The sequence below is a fragment of the Culex quinquefasciatus genome, chromosome 1 (genome assembly GCF_015732765.1).
Source record: "Culex quinquefasciatus strain JHB chromosome 1, VPISU_Cqui_1.0_pri_paternal, whole genome shotgun sequence".
NCBI lineage: Eukaryota > Metazoa > Arthropoda > Insecta > Diptera > Culicidae > Culex > Culex quinquefasciatus.
Window position 1 is genome coordinate 33271073 of NC_051861.1, and position 26551 is coordinate 33297623.

At 41.2% G+C, this 26551-nt stretch overlaps 2 protein-coding genes across 2 annotated transcripts in view; one reads left to right on the forward strand and one right to left on the reverse strand.

Moving 5' to 3' along the window:
• Window positions 1-18708, forward strand: part of LOC6046595 (retinaldehyde-binding protein 1) — a 30726-nt gene extending 12018 nt beyond the window's left edge. Inside the window, exons 2-3 of the mRNA XM_001863734.2 lie at window positions 17500-17704; window positions 17766-18708. Of these exons, the coding sequence (XP_001863769.1) occupies window positions 17527-17704; window positions 17766-18595 (1008 nt within the window). The 5' untranslated portion in view covers window positions 17500-17526 and the 3' untranslated portion in view covers window positions 18596-18708. The remainder of the gene's footprint in view (window positions 1-17499; window positions 17705-17765) is intronic.
• LOC6046594 (mediator of RNA polymerase II transcription subunit 27) lies at window positions 18605-25930 on the reverse strand. The gene is made up of 5 exons (XM_001863733.2): window positions 25648-25930; window positions 25327-25590; window positions 25178-25265; window positions 24897-25118; window positions 18605-18861 (listed from the first exon to the last, which is right to left on the reverse strand). The coding sequence occupies exons 1-5, from the start codon at window positions 25824-25826 to the stop codon at window positions 18727-18729; spliced, it is 888 nt and encodes a 295-aa protein (XP_001863768.1). The 5' UTR covers window positions 25827-25930; the 3' UTR covers window positions 18605-18726.
• Between the last annotated feature and the right edge of the window lie 621 nt (window positions 25931-26551).

Consider the following 26551-nt stretch of genomic DNA (forward strand, 5'->3'; position numbering starts at 1 on the left):
AAGACCGCCTTGAATGGCCGAGCATTCTTGGTCTCATACGTGTAGAAATTGTGTTTGTGGTTTTTCAAATAACCAACAAAAGTTTGGTGATCTTGTAAAGATTCCGTCAACAAGCGACATTCTCCTCTTCGACCAAGCTGGAACGAAACTTTCAAATTGCAAGTTTCCTTGCAATTCTTCAGTTGCGTTCGAAAGCTGGCCAAATCGGAGACGGAAGTCACTACAATTGGCGGAGCCTTTACTCGTTTCTCGACGGCAGAAGGCTCAGTACGAGGAGAAGGTTCCTTGTCATCAGTTTCGGATAAAACACCGAAACTGTTTGTCAATGGAATTGGAGGATTGACCTCACATTCAGAATCAGAATCAGACCTCAGAAGAGGCTGTTTTCTTTTTCTGTTTCCGTTAGCCGGTTTAGCGTTCAAACGCTTCACCGACGTAACGACCAAATCTTCAGAAGATTTGCGTTTACCTTTGTTTTGACGCATTTTGCAAGCAAAGTTCTCTTAAAAAGATGGCTTCGATTGTAAAATACAACAAAATTTCAGGTAGGGTTAGTCTTGAAAAGACTGTTTAGAATTTTGGAAAATAACTCAGGTAGTCTTTAAAAAGACTGTGAATTTTGTTTTGAAATAACTCTGAGCTTATGTAGTAAAAAATGCCGCAGCTCTAGTGTCCGTTCACCACGAAGGTTCGCAAGACACTGACCGATTCGAGTGGTAGTTTGACAGTTCGCTCCATAAGAAATACATTGCTTACTACCAATCGCGTCGGGTACTCCATTGGGGCAACGATATCGTAGATCACCCTATCTAAAGTTATAGGTACTTACTTAATTTTACACGGTTTTTCAAAGCAAAGTGCTGTAATTTTTAATGAACGTATTTTTCGGATTCGTCCAGTAGTGTATCGTGGCACGAAGGTTCGCAAGACACTACTTTAACTCGTGATTTTGTGTGTGCGGGCTTAGATAACTCTATAGAGTTATCCAAGCCCGAGCTCACGCACACTAGCGCACCATTTGTTTTGCTGGTCGGTACAAAATTTAACCTCAATCTTTTTCGTGTACGTACATGCAATACATGCGCACGTAGATAACTCTATAGAGCTTTATGACGTTTCGCGTACGCACACTAGCGCACCATTTGGTTTTGCTGCCTGACAAAATTTAACCTCACTTTATTTTCGTGTACTTACACGCAATACATGCTCACATAGATTACTCTATTGGCTTACAGCTGTAGAGCAGAGGTATTAGTGGGGAGCAGTGGGGAACATTCGGAAATCCCGTTATGCATTCTGTCTTTTCAGCACCCATATTTGGAACACCCACAAATTTGGAACACTTTTGTGATAATTTGTCAATAGCAAGCCAAATGTAGCTTTTCTGTCAACCCTAATATTTTTAGAACCTTCATTTGGACATTCTCTTGCTATTTCACTAATAAAAGTAGTACTTTTTTAACAAAAAAACTTCACTTCAATACTATTTTATAAACCGTTCCGAATATGTGGAATGTCTTTTTGGCGGGCATTCGGGGGTTTGTTCCGGTGGGCATTTTGAGCCAAATACCAAATATGAGCGTGATTGGACATAACAGGAGCTGGCGCTTTGCATTTGAATTTTAAATTAGAATTTACCCGTAAAAAGAGATTTTTTCAAGCATTTATTTTGAAAAGTGTTACTATGTATTCGAGTCTGTTATTTTTGCTACAGAAAGCAGGCGTTTTCACGCGTTTTCGTCGTTGAAGAATTACAGGAAAAGTAAGTAGTTTCATCAGAGAGTATTCACTTCTCTCTGGTTTCATGACGGAATTGCAAAAATGATATTTTAAGCTTATTTGACTAGTAGTTCGATCAAAATATTTACCTTTCCTTACAGTAGATTCACCCCACCACTACTGCCAAAAAAGTTAAAAATTATGATCAGATTATAAGACAAATATTGTAACCTTTACATACTGCGCTTCAGATCGAGGTGTTAGGAGAATCGATCTGATATCGTCTTGCCCGCCACTCGGCCTGACCCTGTGGGAAAATTTATCCTTGCCACACCCTGCCCATTTCGAAACGGTCATCACTAATACTTGCCGATCTACGATCTGCTACGTGGACCAATCACAACTGGACAACGCATCGATCCCCTTTTCCGATCCGAGACGAAAGGGCTCGAGGCACGATCGATACGAAGGTCAAGATCAATTGTACTTCAACCGTGCGCGAGTACAAACCGTCGAGCAAGGCCACCGTCAGCCAAGCCTAGTGCGTTTAGAAAAGTGCGTAGTTAGAAAATCTCGATCGACCCAAAGTTGTAAAGATCCTCCGATCAAACCACCAAGTGATCAGGTGACCCAATAGGCGCCCACGGGCGTTGCATGAGCCTGTTTGTTGGCCATTTAAGTGAGTAGTTAGCGGTCCCGGAAGGAATTGTGCCCATAATTGAAATTGTACCCATTTAGCCATCTACCAGCACACTTGATCGTGTACAATTGTACAAAACACGAGGCAGTAGTAGACTGCGGAAGAGGTAAAGGTCATGTGGAGAAATTAGGGTCAGTTCGCTAATTGTGTCGTTCTTCTGCCTGAAGAAAACCTTCAGGGAGAAGGTTTTTCTCTTTGGTTTATTCTCAGCAAACCACGCGGCGATCTTCGCCGGCCCGAACTCGGACAGCATCTACCGGAGCGCGTGATCATTCGTAGCGTCGGACAGCACCTGGTCGCTGACCACGTGGTGCAAGCGAGGACGTCGACAAGCCCGTAGGAAACCACAGCCACGGTTTCCGAGCTAAGGGCGCAGCCTGCAGGGGAAATCCAGTTTCGACTGGTCGCCTGCCCGACAAAGTGATTTACGGTCACTCCGCAGGGGTGCGTATTTCACGTCTGGTAGTGGTCAACCCGTAGGGGCGCACCAAAACCCCGAGCAAAAGGGAACCACCGGCGGCTGTAAAATCTTGGGGAACCGCTGCTTGTGAGCAGCGATTGCGATCGTCACCGGACGGGTGCGATCCATTTGACGTCCTCCGTCTTCGACGTCGACGCCGCGTCCGGCGCACTTGGGCAACATCCGCAATCCGCACACGCACGCACTCAAGCTCGACACACACGGGTACGCCATCTTATCGTGTGAACAGGACTCCGCAGTGCCATCAACATCCTGCTGGAGCCAACCCGGTCGCACTGCCTGCGACATTTCACCTCGTGCCTCACGCCAGCTACAACCACGTGGGGACGAACAACTACCACGATCAACCATCAGCACGAGCCTTCGAGGAAACGCTCGGACATTCCAGCCTCGTGAGTTTTCAACATCAACACGCGGGTCAAGCCGCGTGCGCCATCTACAACCACGTGGCGGTCGACGACCACCTCTTCACCTGTGGAGGCCATCGGGAAGCGTTCGGACGCTCCAGGGCACGTGTTTCAACTGCGGGACCAACCGGTCTCGTCGTCAACATCTGGGCGGTGATCGACATCACCCGCTCGCCACCGAAGGCCGTCGACAAGCGCAGAGCCGCTCCGGCCACGTGATCATCTCTTCGTCCTGTACGTAGTCATCTGACGACAAGACGCCGAACAGCAGACGGCGTACGCAGCTGTGGGGTTCACCCGCGTTCCTGCCAGCGGCTGCACTAGCATCGAGCGGCCACGCGAACATCAACCGCACGAGCGGCAGCGAGAAGAACGACAAGCGACATTAATCAGGTCAGATCAGCTAGATTAAGCTCCCCAAGTCGTCCCTGATGCATTTTGCCAGGGCAATAAAAATCATGTTCATTCCCCAAGTACAGTTTGTTTATTCGTTGCATTATTGAGTGCAATTTGGTTTTGACTTTTAATTTCGATTTTGCTGTAGATTTTGGGTATCTTTGCCGTTGTACATTTGCGATTGTTCCACAACCCGCCCTGAGCAGAACTAGTCGGGCTCGTAACAGACCTTCCGCAGTGTGGCGATCGGGGCCACACTGGCGCAAAAGCGGGAGTGTTTCAAGAAGGGTAGTGTGTTGGCATTGGGTATTTCTTCCTGCAGAACCTGGCCGAGAAAGGTTGGCATTTCTGCATTGCATTGGTTCTCCTCCACCTCGGTTCAGCTTGCTGCGCATCGTACGACTCCCGTACTGTTACATTTGGCGCCCAACTATCGGATTTTTTTTTTATTTTTTGTAATTTTTTTTGAATTTCCGTAATTTTTTCGGAAATTTTCTTCACGCATTCGTGATATTTTTTTTGTAGATTTAATTGGTTCTCTGAAATTTCAGATTTTTATTTACCGCTATCGCTACCGTTTATTCAGTTAATTATTATCTAATTTACTTAGTCCTATTCCTAAAATCTTCTTTCCTTTTTCCTGAATTTGTTATGAATTTGTTTTGCCCGTTTAGTGCTTTTTGCTTTACATATTTAATCACTGCTTATAGTTAATCATTTAGTAGAACATTTTCAATCAAAATGTATGATTACATTGCTGATGAGCTAGAACACGATGAGGTGATTTACGAGCTTTTGCTCAGAGGTGTCCAAATTTATGATAATACACCTAAAGAAAACTTAGTTCGAACACTGCGCGCAGCATTGCAAGATGATAGAAAACATCGACCGTTTTACCAATCAAATCAAACTTTTTTCGGTGAACTAAAAGTAGTCAAGAAGAAAATAGCAGAGATTAGTACAATGCTAGTGCTTAAACCTGAGCACAAACTTCGATCGCGACTTATTCACTTGAAATTTCGTATTCTACGGTTGACAACAAACCAAGAAGCGTGCAGAGATTTGAAGAACAAATTTGTTAACGATATCGATAAATGGCTAAACATGTACTTTCCTAGTAAGAAGAAGAACACGATTACAGAGGCGACATCAAACCAGGTTCAGCAAGAATCAGAAGGAACACAAGAAGAAGCAGCAGGACTAGTAGAAGCAAATCAATCTAATCGGACTAGTGCGAACGAAGGGCCAGAAGTCAGCCCGGACATTCATATGATTCGTTCATTCGACCTGAATCAGAGTGGATCGAGTAGTTTCGCGAATTTAGAAACAAATGTCAACAATAACTACAACGCAAATCCCAATGCAAGCAGACCATTTTGGGACAGTAACCAACAGTCATCTAACACTAACAATCACCTCTCTGGTGCCATTCCAAGAATTCCGCAGTTCGAGTTCCCGCCTCCTAACCCGCAGAGACAAGCACTTAATCAGATCCCAATTCCTCAGAATACAAACCCGAACAATCGCCCTCCTGGTGATATTCGAAAAGATTCTCGTTTTGATTTTCTTACGGACGCAGAAAGAGAGGCTCTGCAAACAATAATGAACTCTTCTTCAAATCCACCACTTCCGGTTTCAAACACCCAACCTTCAGTTGAAAACAACACCAGACACAACGCTTTTTCGTTAAACCATTCACAGAAATCAAAAGGCAACGCGATAAATCAATCATCAGTACCCCAATTCCCACAACAACATCAAACCCCTCAGAAGAAAAATTCGCAACAGCAACAACAATTTTCCCAACAAAACCAATACTCCCAACCTCAACAACAATCCTCTCAGTTTTCCCAACAACAACAACACCCACAGCAACCAAATCAATTCCCTCCCCCCCCAACTCCCCCAATCAGTCCCAATCACGAATAACAACAATAGAAGAAACAATAACCAAGACAATAACAGATTCAATATGCATTCATTTAATCAGGTAATAGACGAAATACAGTTTTCAAACACATCCACACTAAAACGACCAGCTGATGCGTTGAATAGCACACAACAGGGACAGCAACCTTCTCAAACAAACAACAATGACTTTCGTAATGAGATAAGAGCAATGATACAAGAAGTAGTCAGGGAATCAGTTCATGATTATTTCGGCAACTTAGAGTCGTTACCGACCCCAACCTTACCACCTACACCAAACGTCGTTCCAGATCGCGTAAGACCCGAAATAAACAATAGAGCTCAATCCAATCTACCCGTGATCAACAACAATTTTCCATTCTTAAACAACAGCGTACCGAATGAGATACAAAATCCCGGAATTAACGCCGGAAACAGAAATTTTAATCAAGATCCTCAAGATTACCAAAATCAAAACAATTACCAGAACAACTACTTGAGAACAAAAATTGAACGTTGGCCCGTGCAGTTCAGTGGTGAGCATAGCCCAAGATCGTTATCAGTTTGCGACTTTGTACGACAAGTTACAATCCTGGCGAACACAAACCAAATTAGTCAAGATCAACTTCTTCAAAAAGCATACCTGTTTTTCACAGGAGAAGCTCAAAAATGGTACTTTACGTATTGGGAAAAGTTCCAAACCTGGGATCATCTTGTTTATTACCTTAAACTCCAATACGAACATCCTAACAAAGACAATGATATCGAACAACAAATTCGTGAACGCAAACAACGTGGGAATGAAAAGTTCAGTTACTATCAGGCAGATATGGAAAGGCTTTTCCAAAATCTTTCGTATAAGATTGATGAAACACAAAAGTTGAAAATCATTTATAACAACACAAAAATTACTTACAAAAAACGACTTCAATTGACTCCAATAAGTTCACTAGATCAGCTATCACAGTACTGCTACAACTTCGATAGTCTCGAACCTGGGTTATTCCCTCAGCTCGGTTCGGGTAATCAAAGACATTCTACAATTAATCAAATTGATCAAACGAATTTAGACGAAGAATACGAAGAGGTCCCAGATGACGAGGTGAATGCACTTTACAAATCGAACAACAAATTCAAAAACCGTAACCAACATCAGAAAGCAAGGGAAGATAGGCCTGAGAGTTCAAATTTAGCACAGAAAACACCTGATTTGAGTATTTGTTGGAATTGTAAGCAAAGAGGACATTGGTATTCAAATTGCCTCGAACCAAGAAATGTATTTTGTTTCGCATGTGGTGAGCCATCGTTCACAATCAAGACTTGTCCGAATAAGCACAATTATCGATCTTCTAGTCCAAAAAACTAAGCTCCGGGGCGACCCAGGAAGAATCCCTGCCGCCGCCCCAAGAATTCAACTATTTTAATCGCGTCTTTCAAATTAACACAAGTCCTTCTCGTTGCCCCCATGCAACGGTCGAGATCCTTCAAGAAAAAATTGTTGGTCTTTTAGATTCAGGTGCAAACATTACCGTTACAAATGCAATCGATCTTTTAGAACGATTGAATTTGAAAATTATCAAAAACCCTATTCGAGTTCAAGCAGCAAACGGTTCGCAACTTTCATGTTTAGGTTTCGCTTACATCCCATTCACATTCAACAACAGAACTAATGTTTTACCAACAGCAGTAATACCAGAACTATCAAAAAAGTTAATTTTAGGCACAGATTTCTGGAATGCATTCAACATTCAGCTGTCCATTGAGGGAAAGCCCATTCCAAATATTGATTTAGTTGAAAATTCGACTGATTCAGTCCACATTATCGAATACGACGACGATAACATTTGCTTTAATCTACAAGTAGACCCCTCGTTTCGCGGTCCTGTAGAGCCAACTATCAAAGACGAAAGTTTAGATATCCCATCCGTAGAAATTCCGGAACAGGACCTTACAAGACCAGAAGACGTAGTAACTGAACACATACTTTCTAACTCAGAAAAACTAAATTTGTTTGAGATAATTAAGAGGTTTCCGCGTACAGTCAATGGAAATATTGGTAGAACGCATTTAATGCAACACCGAATTGTACTAACCAAAAGTTTGAATGAAATAAAACACAAAAAAGTACCCATTTACCCACTCTCGCCAAAGATCGAGAAAGAAGTTGATAAAGAGATAGAACGTTTAAGGAGCATGGATTTCATTGAGGAGTGCGAAAGCGATTTTCTTAACCCATTACTTCCAGTAAGAAAGGGTGAAAACAAATGGCGCTTATGCTTAGATGCTAGGAGGTTAAATTCATTCACTAGACGAGACGAGTAACCTTTCCCTAACATGTCCCAAATTTTGCACAGAATTGAAAAGTCGAAGTTTTTCACGACGATAGATTTGAAAGATGCTTATCATCAAGTTCTATTGCACCCAGATTCACGTGATTTAACTGCATTTCGTACACCAAAAGGGCTATTTCGATACAAAACAATGCCTTTCGGCCTGCTTAACAGCGGCGCAACATTAACTCGTTTGATGACAAAAGTTATTGGTTTCGATTTGAGTCCAAAAGTTTGGGTCTATTTAGACGACATTATAATAACATCAAATACGCTGCAAGAACATTTCGATTTATTAGAAAAAGTTTCCGAACGCCTCAGAAAAGCAAAACTTACAATAAGTGTAGAAAAATCAAAATTTTGTCAAAAATCTGTTCGTTATTTAGGATTTGTTCTAAGCGAAGACGGAATCGCTGTCGACGCTTCCAAAATTCAACCAATACTTGATTACCCAGTACCATCGAGCGTTAAAGATATCCGGCGACTTTTAGGACTCGCTGGGTTTTATCAAAAATTTATTGAAAATTACAGTGCGATAGTCACACCAATATCTGATTTACTCAAGAAGTCAAAAGGAAAATTTAATTGGACTGAACAAGCAGATCAAGCCCTTCTGGCGCTGAAATCCGCTCTAACTTCACCGCCGATCTTGGCCAATCCTAATTTCAGTGAATCTTTCACGATTGAAACTGATAGCTCCGATATCGCTGTTGGCGCAGTTTTGACGCAAACCTTGAATGGGAATCGTCATAGAGTTATCTAAGCCCGCTGTCACGCACACTAGCACACCATTTGTTTTGCTGGTGGGTACAAAATTTAACCTCAATCTTTTTCGTGTACGTATACGCAATACATGCGCACGTAGATAACTCTATTGCATTGCGTACTATTCAAAAAAATTATCATCTACACAGAAAAAGTACAGTGCGACAGAGCGTGAATGCTTAGGAGTCCTCATGGCAATTGACCATTTTCGTCCGTTCATTGAGGGTACAAAATTTACAATCATGACAGATGCGATGAGCTTAACATTTCTAAAAACGATGTCCATCAACAGTAGATCACCCAGACTAGCACGTTGGTCAATGAAGATTCAAGACCTCGATGTTGAGTTTGTGTACAAGAAAGGTAAAGAAAATATAACAGCTGACGCTTTGTCAAGATCATTAAATACAATTTCAACTCAGCTTCCTGATGCTCAATATGAAGAACTTCGTAATAATATCAAAAAATACCCTGATAAACACTCAGATTTCAAAGTTGTTAATAACAAGATTTTCAAATTTGTAACTAACGCTGGCAAGTCAGATGATCCGACATTTCGGTGGAAGTACTACCCAACAGTGACAGAAAGACCAACTATAATCCGCGAAACTCACGAGCAGGCCCATTTGGGATTCGAAAAAACGCTAAGCGTCATTCAGCAAAAGTTTTTCTGGCCGCGAATGAGTGCTGAAGTCCTCAGGTATTGTAGGAATTGTCTAATTTGCAAACGTTCTAAAGTAGCTAACATAAATCCAAACCCACCGTGCGGGAAGGAAAAGATCTGTCACAGGCCATGGGAAATGATTTCGATCGACTTTATAGGACCTTACCCTAGATCAAGAGCAGGTAACACTTATGCGTTAGTAGTCACAGATCACTTCTCAAAATTCACCTTAATTCAGGTCATGCGTCAAGCCACCACAGCAGCTGTGATTAAGTTCTTAGAAAATAACGTATTTTTGCTGTTTGGAGTTCCAAATATTTTGATCTCCGATAATGGACCACAATTTGTCTCTCGCGCGTTTAAGAAGTTTTTAGAATTTTACAACGTAGATCACTGGAACTTAGCTGTCTATCGACCGAGTCCTAATCCAACAGAGCGCGTAAACCGTGTGATAGTGGCAGCGATTAGGAGTTCCCTCGAAGGTAAAACGCAAAAAGACTGGGACCAGGGCATCCAATCTATCGCAGCAGCAATTCGAAATAGCGTTCACGATAGCACCGGTTATTCACCATACTTCATCAATTTTGGTCGTAATATTATCAGTTCAGGCCTAGAATACGATCACCTTAGAGATAGTAACTCCGATTGCTCGCTCGATCCCGCGAAGTTAGACAAGGATGTTAAAAACCTTTACGAAGCAGTGCGAATCAACCTCAAGAAAGCGTACCAGCGATACGCAACAAATTACAATTTAAGATCAACAAGAAAAGTCGAGTTTAAGGAAGGCGAAACAGTCCTCAAGAAAAATTATTATCAGTCTGATAAAGCAGCTAATTTTAATGCAAAACTGGCCCCGAAGTACAGCGAAGCAATTGTTAAAAGACAAGTTGGCTCGAATACGTACGAGCTCTGGGATAAAGATTTGAAGAAGAGACTCGGTGTTTTCCACTCGTCAGTACTGAAAAAGATCTAATACAAAAAGAAGAAACCAGCTTCTATCCAGCTGGCCCAAAAAGAACAATACATTTAAAAAAAACAAGCTATGTCGACAATAGAAGCAATTTTCTAGGTCAACCAAAAGGGAATCAAAACAAAACACATTTATTGTTATCAGTTCCTCACGAGATTCGTCTTCCCGAGCGATCCGCGAAAGAGATAGATAAAGATCAATTTTATCTTCGTTCGTGTTATAGTTGTGAGAGTTTCGAACATAGAAATATCGATGTCGTTGTATATATTTTTTAAATTTACTCATACTATCAAATTTTCCTCTACTTTGGCTGTTCCAAAATAATCTAGCAATAATCCATTCCATTATAATCAATATAATCTGTACAATAGAAAATCACAAATACAAATATAATTCCTTTTGTAGCAATAGTTCAATTTTTTTCATTTCTTTTGTTTTGATCATTTTTTTTTCCATTTGCACAGTTGGTTGGCTGATAGTGCTCAAGCAAATGTATGTTTCAGTAGTAGATAGATCGTCGTATGTGAGACAGCAGAAGCGACGGCTTCTCGAATGATTAAGTTATGCTCGCGGAATGTATGAGATCGGTGCGCGCGCGAAATACTTTAGTCTATTTTGTTTTTTCATTTAGGGTAAGAAAAAAATACTCGAACATTTTCGGGATTGCGATTTACCGTTAGCGTTAAACTCTAGTACTAGTTAATACCAAATATGTTTGGTGGACAAATTACCGTTTAGTAAATCAAATAGTGTGTCATAGAATGGACCACGAAAAGCTCCAGAAATGTCTGGATATGCAATGATACGCAGAGTGTTCGTTACAGTATGCAAGGACAGGTGTTCGAGGCAGCATAAAGTGTGTGATTTATGCTTTAGTTTTACTGTAAGTCTATCCAACAAATAGCCATTTTGCAATAGAATCAATTTATTTTTCAAGCCACTTCTATCTCTTTCTAACCCTTTTTCTGTCTATTACCGTTCTTTTTTGAATCTAATTATCGTCCTTTAATTCGCGTAAAAAAATATTTTAAACTTCAAAAAAAAATACATTTTTGAAATCATAAGCTAAATTCCAGCGAAAATTTTAATTTCCTTAAGAAATTAAAATTTTCTTATTTGAAATTGGGGGTAATGTAACCTTTACATACTGCGCTTCAGATCGAGGTGTTAGGAGAATCGATCTGATATCGTCTTGCCCGCCACTCGGCCTGACCCTGTGGGAAAATTTATCCTTGCCACACCCTGCCCATTTCGAAACGGTCATCACTAATACTTGCCGATCTACGATCTGCTACGTGGACCAATCACAACTGGACAACGCATCGATCCCCTTTTCCGATCCGAGACGAAAGGGCTCGAGGCACGATCGATACGAAGGTCAAGATCAATTGTACTTCAACCGTGCGCGAGTACAAACCGTCGAGCAAGGCCACCGTCAGCCAAGCCTAGTGCGTTTAGAAAAGTGCGTAGTTAGAAAATCTCGATCGACCCAAAGTTGTAAAGATCCTCCGATCAAACCACCAAGTGATCAGGTGACCCAATAGGCGCCCACGGGCGTTGCATGAGCCTGTTTGTTGGCCATTTAAGTGAGTAGTTAGCGGTCCCGGAAGGAATTGTGCCCATAATTGAAATTGTACCCATTTAGCCATCTACCAGCACACTTGATCGTGTACAATTGTACAAAACACGAGGCAGTAGTAGACTGCGGAAGAGGTAAAGGTCATGTGGAGAAATTAGGGTCAGTTCGCTAATTGTGTCGTTCTTCTGCCTGAAGAAAACCTTCAGGGAGAAGGTTTTTCTCTTTGGTTTATTCTCAGCAAACCACGCGGCGATCTTCGCCGGCCCGAACTCCGGACAGCATCTACCGGAGCGCGTGATCATTCGTAGCGTCGGACAGCACCTGGTCGCTGACCACGTGGTGCAAGCGAGGACGTCGACAAGCCCGTAGGAAACCACAGCCACGGTTTCCGAGCTAAGGGCGCAGCCTGCAGGGGAAATCCAGTTTCGACTGGTCGCCTGCCCGACAAAGTGATTTACGGTCACTCCGCAGGGGTGCGTATTTCACGTCTGGTAGTGGTCAACCCGTAGGGGCGCACCAAAACCCCGAGCAAAAGGGAACCACCGGCGGCTGTAAAATCTTGGGGAACCGCTGCTTGTGAGCAGCGATTGCGATCGTCACCGGACGGGTGCGATCCATTTGACGTCCTCCGTCTTCGACGTCGACGCCGCGTCCGGCGCACTTGGGCAACATCCGCAATCCGCACACACGCACGCACTCAAGCTCGACACACACGGGTACGCCATCTTATCGTGTGAACAGGACTCCGCAGTGCCATCAACATCCTGCTGGAGCCAACCCGGTCGCACTGCCTGCGACATTTCACCTCGTGCCTCACGCCAGCTACAACCACGTGGGGGACGAACAACTACCACGATCAACCATCAGCACGAGCCTTCGAGGAAACGCTCGGACATTCCAGCCTCGTGAGTTTTCAACATCAACACGCGGGTCAAGCCGCGTGCGCCATCTACAACCACGTGGCGGTCGACGACCACCTCTTCACCTGTGGAGGCCATCGGGAAGCGTTCGGACGCTCCAGGGCACGTGTTTCAACTGCGGGACCAACCGGTCTCGTCGTCAACATCTGGGCGGTGATCGACATCACCCGCTCGCCACCGAAGGCCGTCGACAAGCGCAGAGCCGCTCCGGCCACGTGATCATCTCTTCGTCCTGTACGTAGTCATCTGACGACAAGACGCCGAACAGCAGACGGCGTACGCAGCTGTGGGGTTCACCCGCGTTCCTGCCAGCGGCTGCACTAGCATCGAGCGGCCACGCGAACATCAACCGCACGAGCGGCAGCGAGAAGAACGACAAGCGACATTAATCAGGTCAGATCAGCTAGATTAAGCTCCCCAAGTCGTCCCTGATGCATTTTGCCAGGGCAATAAAAATCATGTTCATTCCCCAAGTACAGTTTGTTTATTCGTTGCATTATTGAGTGCAATTTGGTTTTGACTTTTAATTTCGATTTTGCTGTAGATTTTTGGGTATCTTTGCCGTTGTACATTTGCGATTGTTCCACAACCCGCCCTGAGCAGAACTAGTCGGGCTCGTAACAGACCTTCCGCAGTGTGGCGATCGGGGCCACACTGGCGCAAAAGCGGGAGTGTTTCAAGAAGGGTAGTGTGTTGGCATTGGGTATTTCTTCCTGCAGAACCTGGCCGAGAAAGGTTGGCATTTCTGCATTGCATTGGTTCTCCTCCACCTCGGTTCAGCTTGCTGCGCATCGTACGACTCCCGTACTGTTACAATATAACAAAGTACTTAAAATCATTATCTTGAATTACTGTGGACAAGGATGACTCGTCGTCGGTGACACGATACCTTGGATAAAAAAAATATTTGCCAATTTTGAGCCAAATAGCAATTCCAGCTCAAAACAGGATTTTTGTAGGAACTTTTTTCTCGACACTTTCCGATTTCAATTAAAATTGGTAGACATATTATCCTACGCTTATGTAAGCCATTTTTGTGTATATGGAGCCAGTTTCACTTGACTATGACATTTGAGAAAGGCGTAATTTAAGTATCGCTGTATCTCGAAGCATCGTATCAAAAAGTGGTCAAAGTGGAAATTTGACGGGCTTTCCAAAAAAATACGCTGAGAAAAAAAAACACGCCACTTTTATGATTTTTTTTTTATTTTAAAGTATAAAAGTCATATTTGAAGTGAGCCTACGATTTTTTTCGTTCAAAATTTTTGTGAAAATATTCTAATATGTTACAAAAAGACTCACGAAAAATGCAGAATACAAAAATCATCAACTCTCTACGAAATCTGCCGATTTCGACCATTTTTATTTTTTGTATTTTTTTATTTGACTTAAACATTGTGGGGGCCTCCCTATGACCAAATAAGCTATTTTACGTCATTGGTTCACCCATACAAGTCTCCATACAATTTTGGCTGCTGTCCATACAAAAATGGTATGTAAATATTCAAACAGCTGTAACTTTTGAGTGAATTTTCTGATCAATTTGGTGTCTTCGGCAAAGTTGTAGGTATTGTTGAGGACTTTTGAGAAAAAAATAGGCACACGGAAAAAAAATTTGCAGATTTTTTAGCTAACATTTTTTTCAAAAAAACTCAATTTCCCAAAATACGTATTTTTTGATTTTCGAGTTTTTTTTTATGTTTTAGGGGACAAAAATCCGCAACTTTTGAGAAACATGGTCAAAAAATCTGCCGCCGAGTTATGAATTTTTGAAAAAAATAGTGATTTTTTGAAAGAATCGAAGTCTCATGCAAAAACAAGTTTGACATTATTTTTTAATGCCAAATTGAATTTGCAATCGAAAAGTACTTTACAGATTTTTTGATGAAGGACTCTGTTTTCATGATATAGCTACCGAAAGTTTGATTTTAGCGAAATATTTGCAGTTTTTCAATTTTTAAAAATAGTGACCATGAGTGACCATTTCTAAAAATATTTTTTGAGAAGTTCAGAAAATTTGCTATAAAATTGTCTAAGAGACATTGAAGATTGGACCTCGGGTTGTTGAGATAGAGCCGCTTTAAGAAAAAGAAACACGAAAATTGAAGTTTTCTTAATCTCACCAAAATAATCCACCATTTTTTAATGACGATATCTCAGCAACTAATGGTCCGATTATCAATGTTAATACATGAAACATTTGTGACATTTTTCGATCTTTTCGAAAAAATAAATTAAGACTAACATTTTAAAAGGGCCAAACATTGAATATTACGCCCATTTAAAATGCTAGTCTTGATTTAAAAAATTTCAAAAAAAAATTTCGAAAAGATTCAGCTTTGCCTTGGTGTCTTCGGCTGATCAGAAAATTCATTCAAAAGTTACAGCTGTTTGAATATTTACATACCATTTTTGTATGGACAGCAGCCAAAATTGTATGGAGACTTGTATGGATGAACCAATCACACAAAATAGTTTATTTGGTCATAGGGAAGGCCCCCACAAAGTTTGAGCCAAATAAAAAAATACAAATAAAATTCATTTCCGGTTTTGGTAGAGAATTGCTCAATACTGTTTTGCCTTCCTCACCTTACTGAGGAAAGGGGGTTCTATACGTTACAGACGAGTTTGAGCATTGTACCATTGAAGTTTTTTGGGTCAAGTTGGATCGGTTTGCATCCTTCGGAAAAAACAGTCTTAAATAGACTAAAATATTACTAGATGATTACCAAAAACCTGATTTAATCCCACCAGGGGTGAGATAGAGACTTTCTTACTAAAGAATTTAACTTCTTTTAATTCATAACTTCGCCTTGATACAAAAAAATCTTATGATGAAAGCAAGGTATTATCTGGGTGATGAATAGAGAGAATGCGTAACGTGATTTTTGAATGACCCCACTTTGTTTACATCTACAAAGTAGGAGGCTGTTCAAGCACAAGCAAGACTTTTTTCTTACTGGTAAATGAGCAGTTATATAATCAGTAGTCTGTGTTTTATTTAGTCTAGTTTTTGACAATTTTTGCTAGAAAATTGACGCGTTTCGATCGGTTAGAAGAGATATTTCTTCTTTCCGGATGCGGCGAGAGTGTCATCACAGTGTCTGTGGTGTCATTCTGCGATGTCGCAAATAAATTCCCTGGCTGATTTTGGAATCCTGCAGCTCTTCCTGGTCCAGCGAAAAAACATCGCTAATTCTAGCGAAGCTGATCCAACAAGCAGAGAAGATTTTCACTAAACTAGGTTTCCAAACGTAATCAAACAAACGTCTCCATAAACAACTTCCATTAATAATTATAAAAAATGACGATCTCGCCTTCAACTTTCATAAGAATTCATGACTTCAACTTCAGTTCCTCAAAAGCCACTAATGTTTCATTCTTGCAAAAAAAAAAAAACAATTTTTTAAAAATCGTTAACAATACTCTCTACTTTTGGCGAACAGTAAATTGGTTCCACTTTGACAGTTCAAAATCGAGGCCGTTTCGCCAACCACTATTCGGCACCCAGGGTATTATTAATCAAACAAGCGTTTATGACAAATGCGAGCATAGCAAGCTTCCCATGCGCCAGTGACGACGCACACTGCGGTTTTGGTTTTCTAGTTTTGGTACGAGCCCAAAAACCGAACAAAGCAGGCGCAAAGCAAAACCGAGTTAACCGCACAGTGGGAAGCTCGCCATTCAGCATATACGAAAGTGAGAGAGTCAGAGATAGCTCTTTTTACAACCGCACCACTACACACTCAACCGCGAGAACCTTAGGTAGATAGCCATTGGCGTTGCGAACATTGAAAACTTTGAAAACGATATAAAGCTTAGAAGCTTAGAAAAAAAACTCATATGGGAATCCAATGAACTCTGTTAAATAAACTGACGAAATCACGACAAAATGAAGCCTACTTAAAGGCGATTTTAGGAGCACACGGGAAACAAATTGTTTATAGCGGGATGCATGTCCTAAGTCACAAAAGTTATTGCATAAACATTGGACAGTTATGCAAAAAACGGACAGAGCAAAAGTAACCGAAAAGCTACGATATCTTACATGTTGAAGGAAACATCGGTAGACAAGCTACTACAAACGAGTATAAGTCGAGCCAAAAAATATATGCGCCAGCATGCTCGCGCCAGTATTCGAAGCTCAACTTGACAACTTAGCGTCGAAGCGTCGAAAATAAATGCAGTGTGATTTTTTGACGATTTTTCCGATTAATATTCGTGCTGTATCGTCTTATTTACGAAGATGAAAGTGACGTCCAGGCATAAAGCAAAACCTATACCTTTCTTTAGTAAGAAAGGAAAAAAAACCGTCATCCGGCAGATTTCCGGTACCGCTCTTTGATCCGGTCAGATTTTTAATAAGGTCAAATATTTCAAGCGACGTGTCAAAATACTTGTTATGAGTGCTATAAGTTGTAAGAAGATAAATAATATCAGAGTTATATTCGGAAGGCCCTGATTTTTTGACAATTTTGATGGTTGAGGCGAGATAAATTTTAATTTTTGAAAGATGTAATGTTCAAAAAAAAGAATAAATGTCACCATTTAAGAATAAGCATCATCCCGAGTTGAGAATAAAATTGATAAAACTATTTAGGAAATCTGAACACATACAAAAATGAAAGACAATTTGTATTTACGTTTTTTTTTTTTGTAGACTCATCCACACCAACTCCACACAATCATGAAGTACACCAAAGCGCTCACGCCCGCCGACGACGACTACAAGTTCCCGTTCGGCGAGGAGCTCCGCAAGCTGGCCGAGGAGGAACTCGGCGAAACGGACGCCCGCCGCGATCACGCCCTCCAGATGCTGCGCGAGTGGGCCGAGAAGAATCCGCGCATCGCCAAGATCCGGATGGGTTAGTTCTACTAAAATTATTGTTTTTTTTTAAGCAACACTAACTTGGATTTTGATTTCAGATTCCAACTTTTTTCTAAAGTTTTTGCGGGCGAAAAAGTTCAGCATCCCGATCGTGCAGGACACGATCGAGCGGTACATTTTGCTGAGGCGTACGAGGGATGGGCAGTTGTTTACGCGGCTGGATTGTCGCGATCCGAAGGTGGCCAAGCTGCTGGATTTGGGGTACATGTTTGCGCTGCCGAAGCGGGATCGTAACGGGCGGAGGGTGATCTTTTACCGGCCGGGCGTGTTCGATCTGAGCGAGTTCATCAACGAGGACATGCTGCGCATTCACGGCATCTGTTATGAGACGTTGGCGCACGACGAGGAGAACCAGATTCGTGGGGTTGTGCATGCCGGGGTTGGGACGGGGATCGGGTTGCAGTACTTGACGTTGTTCTCGATCAAGGAAGCGGTGAGGATCGCGAAGAACGGCGAGAGGATCATTCCGATGCGACATCGGGAAATGCACGGCTGCAACATCAACCCGGCGCTCAAAGTGGCGATGGAGTGGGGCTTGTCGTTGATTTCGGAGAAGCTGCAGAAGCGAACGCGAGTCTACACGGACATCAAGGACATTGACATGGACAGGAGTCTGCTGCCGAAGGAGTACGGCGGCGAGATGCCGATGGCGGAGATGATCAAGCTGTGGAAGAAGGAGCTGGAGGGCTATCGGTCAACGCTGCTGCTCGAGGACCAGATGGCCGTCAATCTGCACATGTACTCGGAGGCGGCCAAAGCGGGGGCGGTGAGCGCGCTGAAACAGAATCTTAACGGATGTCTCGAGGCCACCGAGAAAAATGGAAGTTACGGGTTGGCGGGAAGTTTTCGGAAGCTAGAAGTCGATTAAAACGGGGGGTTGTCTCGCATCTCTTTCTTCGAATTGTATTCCTTAGGTTAAGTTTCATAATTATTATTAAGAGAAAAGAAATAAAGGGATTAGTGTGCTTATCATCTTACCGAGCCAAGGTTGTTTATTCGTCACTGTTTGCACTCCTCGTGGAAGGGTTCGAGGGTACGGAGGTCGCGCCACGTCGGGGGAAGTGTGTTATGCAGATGCTTGCCGCACTTTTTGCACGGATCCACGAACAGCGTCACGTAGCTGCGGAACCAGGTCTGGAAGTAACAATAAAGTATTTTACTAGTTTTTTTAGTTTTTTTTTATTTCAACGAAACTTTGTCCATTTTTCCTTTTCCTAATAAAAATAAGTGATGAGTAAAAAAAAACTGAGTACCTACAGACTTTTTGTCAAGATTATACAGACACAGCCTTTGAGGAAAATGGCATCCCTCTACACGGATCTTTCGTGGCGATCAGACCCGACCATTTGAGGTTATGTGAATTCTGACCTTTTTTTAAACTGCTTGTAATTTAAGATAGGTAAGTCAGATCTTTGAAATTCTTAATCCACAAGAAAGGGCATTTCAGAACCTTTCTATAAATATATAATTTGGTAGATTTCCATGCAAAAACAACCCTTTTTGGCAAATTGTGAAATTTACATGCAGCAGTTTTTTTAAGCATAACTTTTAATAAGGTGGTCCAAAAAGTGGCCATTTTGGACGATTTTTCCAAAAATCATAACGCCTTTGTCTGAAAATTATTTGAATTGGATTAATCGGGAAGTGTTGCAAGAAAATTAAAACTGGGGTTTCCGTCGCGTTGCGCGTCGCTGAAATTTCCGTAATTGAAAGACGCAACTTATATAGGGGAAATCTACCCATTTTAATCCTAATAAGCGGTCGTGTTTGAATGATGCTGGATAATCTAGAGTCTCCCTTGAATTTTACTAAAACCAAGTACACCAACGAGTAGAGCAAGTTTTTGTGAACATTTCTGTTTATTTTCACTTTCACTAAAAGTTATTCTATTTCTTTACCAAGCATTTAAAAAAAATAATTCCCAAGGGTATTCTAATCGAGGCGAATGCATTGGGCCACGCCCATTTTTCTAATATCGGCTTAGTTCTTTTTCTTCCAACACTCTGTCGAGTGTTGCCATTTGCGCTGACAGTTCAAACGAACACTCACGAAAAGTGGCATTTATAGGAAAGTTTCCTGGCATCGCTGGCTGTGCTGCTGGTGGTGTTGACGGCCAGCCTTTGTTCTTTTTGCCTTCGTCTCTCGCTCGGTTTTCTTCAGCCTTCGAGTGGAATGCAAAGTGAAAATTGAAACGTCAAACAACTTGGCGCGTTTTTTTGATGGCGCTTGCTAATTTATTACATTTTTCGGGATTATTCTTCAAGTGAGTGCCTTACTAATGATCAAAAGAACATGTTGCCGGTAGTTGGAAGCAATTTCATATCTTAAGCGCCGTGAAAAAGTAAGCGAAAGTGAAAAGTTAATTTTGGCGATATTCATTAAGCGTTTGAGGGATTCTCACTGTGTGTGCCAACAAAATGATGAGAAGTGGTCTCGCAAAATACAAATTATGATCAAAAGTGCATTAAATGTGATCTTTTTGGCCAGTAAGTGGCATACATTTGCGTGCTTACTCGAGGCGGTGCTGTTGCTGGTAAGTTTATAGCCCAAATAGTATTTTTGGAGCTTTAATCGAGCATCAAACTCTCCATATGACGAAGATAGGTTTTTGATTGGAAAGGGTAGATTTCCCCTAATATAATGCATTTTTCTGTCAGCCCAATTAGCGAGCTGCATTCGGTAACTCGGCTACGTTCTCAGCGCAGTCACCGAACAAGCAATGTACTCACAAAATAACGCATTTTTTGTAAATAATCAAATTTTCATAAATTGCAATATGGGTATCAAACGATGCGAAATTTTGTAAGCAGTGTAAGTGTACAGTCCAGACTCAGTTATCAAAAGGCCTCGAAAAAATTTCACTTTGTATAATCGAATCATGAAAAAAAATTGTCATATTTTTGATTGTCGAACATAACCCTCTACAACCCGACCCCGCCTCTAGGCGGGCTTCGATCTAAAAAATCGCCAAATATCAATTTTTCAACCAATTTTCGATCGATAAAAAGAATTATGCAACAATTTTTCTAGTGCCCCAGACTTCTCTACGCATTTTTTTTACAATTCAAACGATAATGGTGCCATTTATAGCAGAAAACACAGGGCAAGGGTGACCACAGTATGGCCCGCGAGGTGTCTTTTTGTGGCCCGCGGACCCATTTTGAATGGTCATTAGGATGTAACAAAAATGACTTTTTGGCGGACATTCAGGGATTTGTTCCGGTGGGCATACTGAGCCTAAATCCCAAATATGAGCTTGATTGGACGTAACAGGAGCTGGCGCTCCGCCCTTCAATTTTAAATGGGATTTAACCCGTAAAAAAAGATTTTTTCAAAAATGTCACTTTTTGAGGCATTTTGGCCACCAATGCGTTTACCAAAAACATCACTGGCGTGTAGGCCAGATCCTTGCGCATCTTTTGGTATATATAACATTGAAGTTTGGAGCATCTTGGAGCTCGGTACAGACCTTCAAAGTTTGGCATTTTTTCGAAAAATCGGTCCCAGCAAAATCAAATGGCGTCTCGGGCGTCGCGAGGTGCGACGCATATCTTTTTTGCCGGGGCCGATTTTTCGAAAAAATGCCAAACTTTGAAGGTCTGTACCGAGCTCCAAGATGCTCCAAACTTCAATGTTATATATACCAAAAGATGCGCAAGGATCTGGCCTACACGCCAGTGATGTTTTTGGTAAACGCATTGGTGGCCAAAATGCCTCAAAAAGTGACATTTTTGAAAAAATCTTTTTTTACGGGTTAAATCCCATTTAAAATTGAAGGGCGGAGCGCCAGCTCCTGTTACGTCCAATCAAGCTCATAATTGGGATTTAGGCTCAGTATGCCCACCTGAACAAACCCCTGAATGCCCGCCAAAAAGTCATTTTTGTTACACCATAATGGTCATGTAAAATCGTCCGTGGACCATATGTAAAGTGAGTTATTGTTTTTCAAAAAGAAAATTAATTTTAAACGTTTTTTTTTTTTTTTGCTAATATAAAACTAAAGATTTATCCATATTTTGAGCCCCATTTTACGACACGAAATGTTTATGAAACGTTCAAATTTGACTTGGGTAGAAAACTACAATAACAGAAAAATTAAGTATACAAAAATAATAATTTAAAAGTCATAATGGCCGTTTTCATGAACTGAGCTCAAACTCACTTTGCACGTAGAAACCTTCTATCTCGGGATTCGAATTCATGACAGTTGAATAACGAATCTGATTGACTACCATCTGATTCTAGCAGACAAAATGTCAAAATTGGAGGAATAAGGCTGTTGCAAATATTTTACAATGCTTTTGTCACCACAACCCTCCCCCCACCCATCAAAATCGGTTAAGAGCAAACAATATTTTTCAAAAAACTTCAAACTTTCAATGAAAATTTAAGTGCAATCAGCTGAAATCAATTTAAAACGTTTTTTTAATTCCATTATTGCCTAATTGGGTCCTAAAATGAAGCTTCAATTTCTGATATTATTGGTCAATATGATAAAACTTACATATCTGAGTACAATGACCCTTTGTACGGCTGCAAAAGATTTAAAATGGATTTTTGAATCAATTAAGGTTCTACTTGACAGCTCGTTCCACGGGGGCCATAGCTCGAAAAAAATACGAAAAAAATGTTGTCTTGTCAATTTTTTTTTTGGCATGAAAATGAAAACAAAAAGTGATCAGGAATGGTTTTTAATCGTCTTTTTTTGCGTTAAGGACCCTACTATTGGAAAATAATTTAAAGATAAAATGACGCCGTCGCATTAGTTGTATCATCTTCAAAATAAAATAAACTTCAAAAATGTTATGAAAACGTGAGTAAATTCAGCTAAATACTTTTTTTCCAGTGTCTAAAACAATAAAATCAATAAATCCTATGGAAAACTGTCATTTTCTGTTTTCTTTTATTTTTAAACAACGAAAATGTCCAAAAAATAACAGAAATTTCAAAAAAACTATCTTTTTTCGCAATTCGCAATTCGCAATTTTCAGTGTAAGAACGGGCCTTGACCGATCTTATGCACTAGGTTCCCGACGAACACGCACTGCCCTTACACCTACATCTCACCCTTGCTCTGAGTCAGTACGAGCAGCACGCTAGAACACGCTTTGAGTGTTCGTGCCAGGCATGCACACCTTCTTTTCCGGTTACGCATTTTAACTCGGCCGGGGGTGGTACATTACGTAGGGTTTGATGTAAGTATAAGCGCCTAACCATTTAAAGTGTGCCTAACAAATTTCATTAAAGCAAAAACTGTTTTATTTTTAGTTTGAATTCAAATACAAGTTGTTATATTGTTTTCTCCTGAAACCTTCCCTATTGTTGAGTCTGTTTATCTGTTGCTATTTCTTTTGTCGCGGTGTTTTGTTACAATTTTTGGTCCTAAGCATGTTATTCAAAAGTTTACCAAAAGCACAATAGTAATATTTGTGTGAATCCTTTAACCATTCCATAAATTGAGTAAGGGCTCAAACCTCACTTGTTTGAAAAAAAGGGTGAAGATTGAAAACAATTGACAGTAAAAGAGAATTTATTTTATAAAAATCATGTATCAATAGTAAGAGAATGATGAGCGTATTTTGAAGAATAAAAATGAGAAGCTAGATGTATTAGATGTGAAATTAGACAATAGTTAATAAATAGAGATACAAAAAAGCTTAGATTATAGTAATGATAATTTATAGGACAGATAAAGAATTATTCAAATAAATAAATTCGCAATAAAATCAAAAAAGATTAGGCGAATAATAATTGATATAACTAGTACATTAAGGAAAAGTATATTTTTAAGGGAAAAAAAAAAACAAAGTTTGTTACAGCAGTATCAATTGATAAAAAGAGTGGAAAAGCTTTGAGAGATAAGAGAATCAAAAGTTAGTAAAATTAAAATCAAATGTTGGATATTAAATAGAAGAATCAGTGAAGAATTGGGAACCAGAAGAGCAAAATAAAAATAGGAGATAGGTGGTAGCTGAGAATGAAGAGAAGAGAAACCCCGTTGTGCGATGTTTCAGGTACATCCACAGCAGTTGACTCAACATACTGCGAATCAAAACAATACCGTTTACAATCACACATTACTTCCCTTTCCCACATTGTCGCGCCCCTTTCTTTTAGCCGTCTCGACTCTGACCCGCGGTGGTCAAAGGTTTACGATCCGTTTCCACAGACCACCAGCTAGGTCATCATGAAAACCAAGCCAACGTGGAGGTAAGAAAATAGGACACTCGCAAGGAACCAGAGCTATAATAATTCTGATGATCTAACAGAACTACGGATGTAGTTAGTTACGCTCCTTCCAGGATGTTCCTTACGTGGACGTCAACCGAAGAGCACGCAACAAGGTCAGTGCCATTGCATGCTCTTAGGTATCAATCCTTGGCCTGCAAAAAAAAAAAAAGTTATATAACAAATACTATTACAAAAATATAAAAGGTGCAAAAAAAGTTTGTACACCTTTCGAAAAATTAACATATATAAAGTTATTTGTTAAAAAATCACCATAAATCCAGTCTTCCAACTCCAAATAGGCTTCCTTGACTGATTAAAAAAATAATTTGGATTAAATATAAAGTTTACTAACTACTTAGTATAAAAGTTTATATAACTCTGGAAATTCTATATAAAACTTATCTAAACTTAATTTTGCAAACATTCAAATTAACTAAATGTCAATATATTACCATAAAATTGCTATTTAAACATTCTGGAGTGGGTATAACACCGTTTTGGGGGTCTTTGTATCGCTAGAATATATTTTTCGTTGGAATTTCGTACCAACCCGGAATTACGTCGTCGGAAAATCCGCCGGCATCCGAACCGGTCCACGATTCACAAGTCGACCTATGTGGCATCGGAAAGGGCATAAAATTTCCGATCTTTTGATACCCATACATCCAGGTTTTCTATAAAACCCGCGTTGTTAAATACCTGGGCAAAAAGTAAGTTTGATCCACGAGAACAAAAATTACGAAATTCCATACATTTTTGGCAGGTTGCTCAAACGAAACCATAACAACTTTTTAATCTTTTTTTTTTTTTTGTATAACTTATAAATCAACCAAACTGAGTCTTCTTCAAAAGGGACTTATGCGGCTCCAAAGCTGAAGTTCATTCAAATCGAAGCTGCGGAACAATAGACCCATATTTAAAAAAATTTCAACACTCACCACAAAGCTCCTGATCGCCAGCTCGGGCAGCGTCGGCGAAAAAAAGTGCAACATCGCCGAGTGGGCGTGGTCCTGCACCTTCCGGAACACCTGGTGCCGCGACTCCGTCCAGTGCTCATCAACCCCGTCCAGCAGCGACTCGTCGTACCCCTTCACGGTGACCCACTCGATGAGGAGTCCCTTCAGAATAACGGCCGCCCGAAGAACGCGAGCGATCGTGACCTGGATTAAATTGTAATTATTTAGGGTTACAGGTTTAACGTTGATAGGAGACCACTTACGTGAAGAATTGCATTAGTCATGAAGGGACGAACAATCTTCAAGTTCATGTTGTTGTAATGGATACTGCCGATCAGGTTGTCCACGGTTCTAAAAGTAATCATATCATGTAGAAATCGTAGTTTGCAAACCTATTATTTGTTATACTAACTGAGGAGTGGCCAAATGGCTCGACGGAAGTGACCTCCGTCGTTTAGTATTCGTGTAATAAGATCTTTTAAGTGCATTCTGCTGCAACAGCGTCGACGCAAAGGTGCTGTACTCGTGCAGCTTATCGTGCCACTTGTAGCTTTGGACCAGGTGCGGATAGAGGGCCTGCCGCTCCAGGTTGGTCTCCAACGAGAGGTACGCCGTGTTGGCCAGATTCAGCGGCGCCTGCGGCGGCGTCAAATCACTGATACACGTTTCGAACTCTCTGTTGGATTAAGACTAATTGAACAAACATATCTTTTAAATTTAGTGTTTAATTCACCTCAAATTGGAGTTGACCGCATTCAGCAGTTCCTGCAGCTCGTGGAGAAACTTTTGCTCCTTGCCCTCCTCACCGTGTTCAGCCCGGACTCCGTTACCCAGCGTCTCGAACACCTGGCCGACGCTGGAGCGGAGCACCCGCAGGTGGGACAGGGCGCCGTTGATGGGTTCCAGGTTCATTTTCGCAATTTTGAGGCAGTTTTTGTTCAGAAAGCGGTAAAAATATTTGGGAAACTTGTTTGAATGATGCTTTCGGACAGGGGTAAATAAACAAACTGCAAGCCGGCAAGTGTCAAACACGCTTACTGGGGGAACTCAAATTTTAAGTTCGTTCAATCAAAATGAAGTTCGGTTCAGCGATGTCAATTTTGAGATGAGTTTGTTTTGATATTGTTTAGCAAATTTGAGATCACTGAACCGAACTTCATTTTGATTGGCGACTTTGCCGAAATAAAAAAGTGACATTTCTGGACTTAGCGCGTTTTGAAAGTAGGTGTTTTGGTAAGTTTGCTAAAAGACATTTTATTTAAAATATCTTCTAATCTTTTAGTTTTACAGCATTTTTGTGGCGCGCCGTAATGATTAACATCGCTGAGGAACCAGTAGAAGGAATTTCCACGGGGCGTTGCTTGGTTGCCCTCCAAGAGGGTCAACAAATGTTTCCAAATTTTCTCCTTAATTTACAATCTTTGCATTTTCAGATCTTGATCCTCGACGATGGTCCACTCGGAAATAAACGTTCCGCTGGAACCATCTCCCTTCCCAGCACTGAATTCCATCGGAGTGGCCGCTGGTGAAAGTTGGACGGACATGGCTACCTTGGTGCGGAGGACCCGGTAGGACGGTGGCGTTTGAACGACTGCCGGAAGCGATTGTAAGTGACTGTTTAAGGCACCGCTGACTTC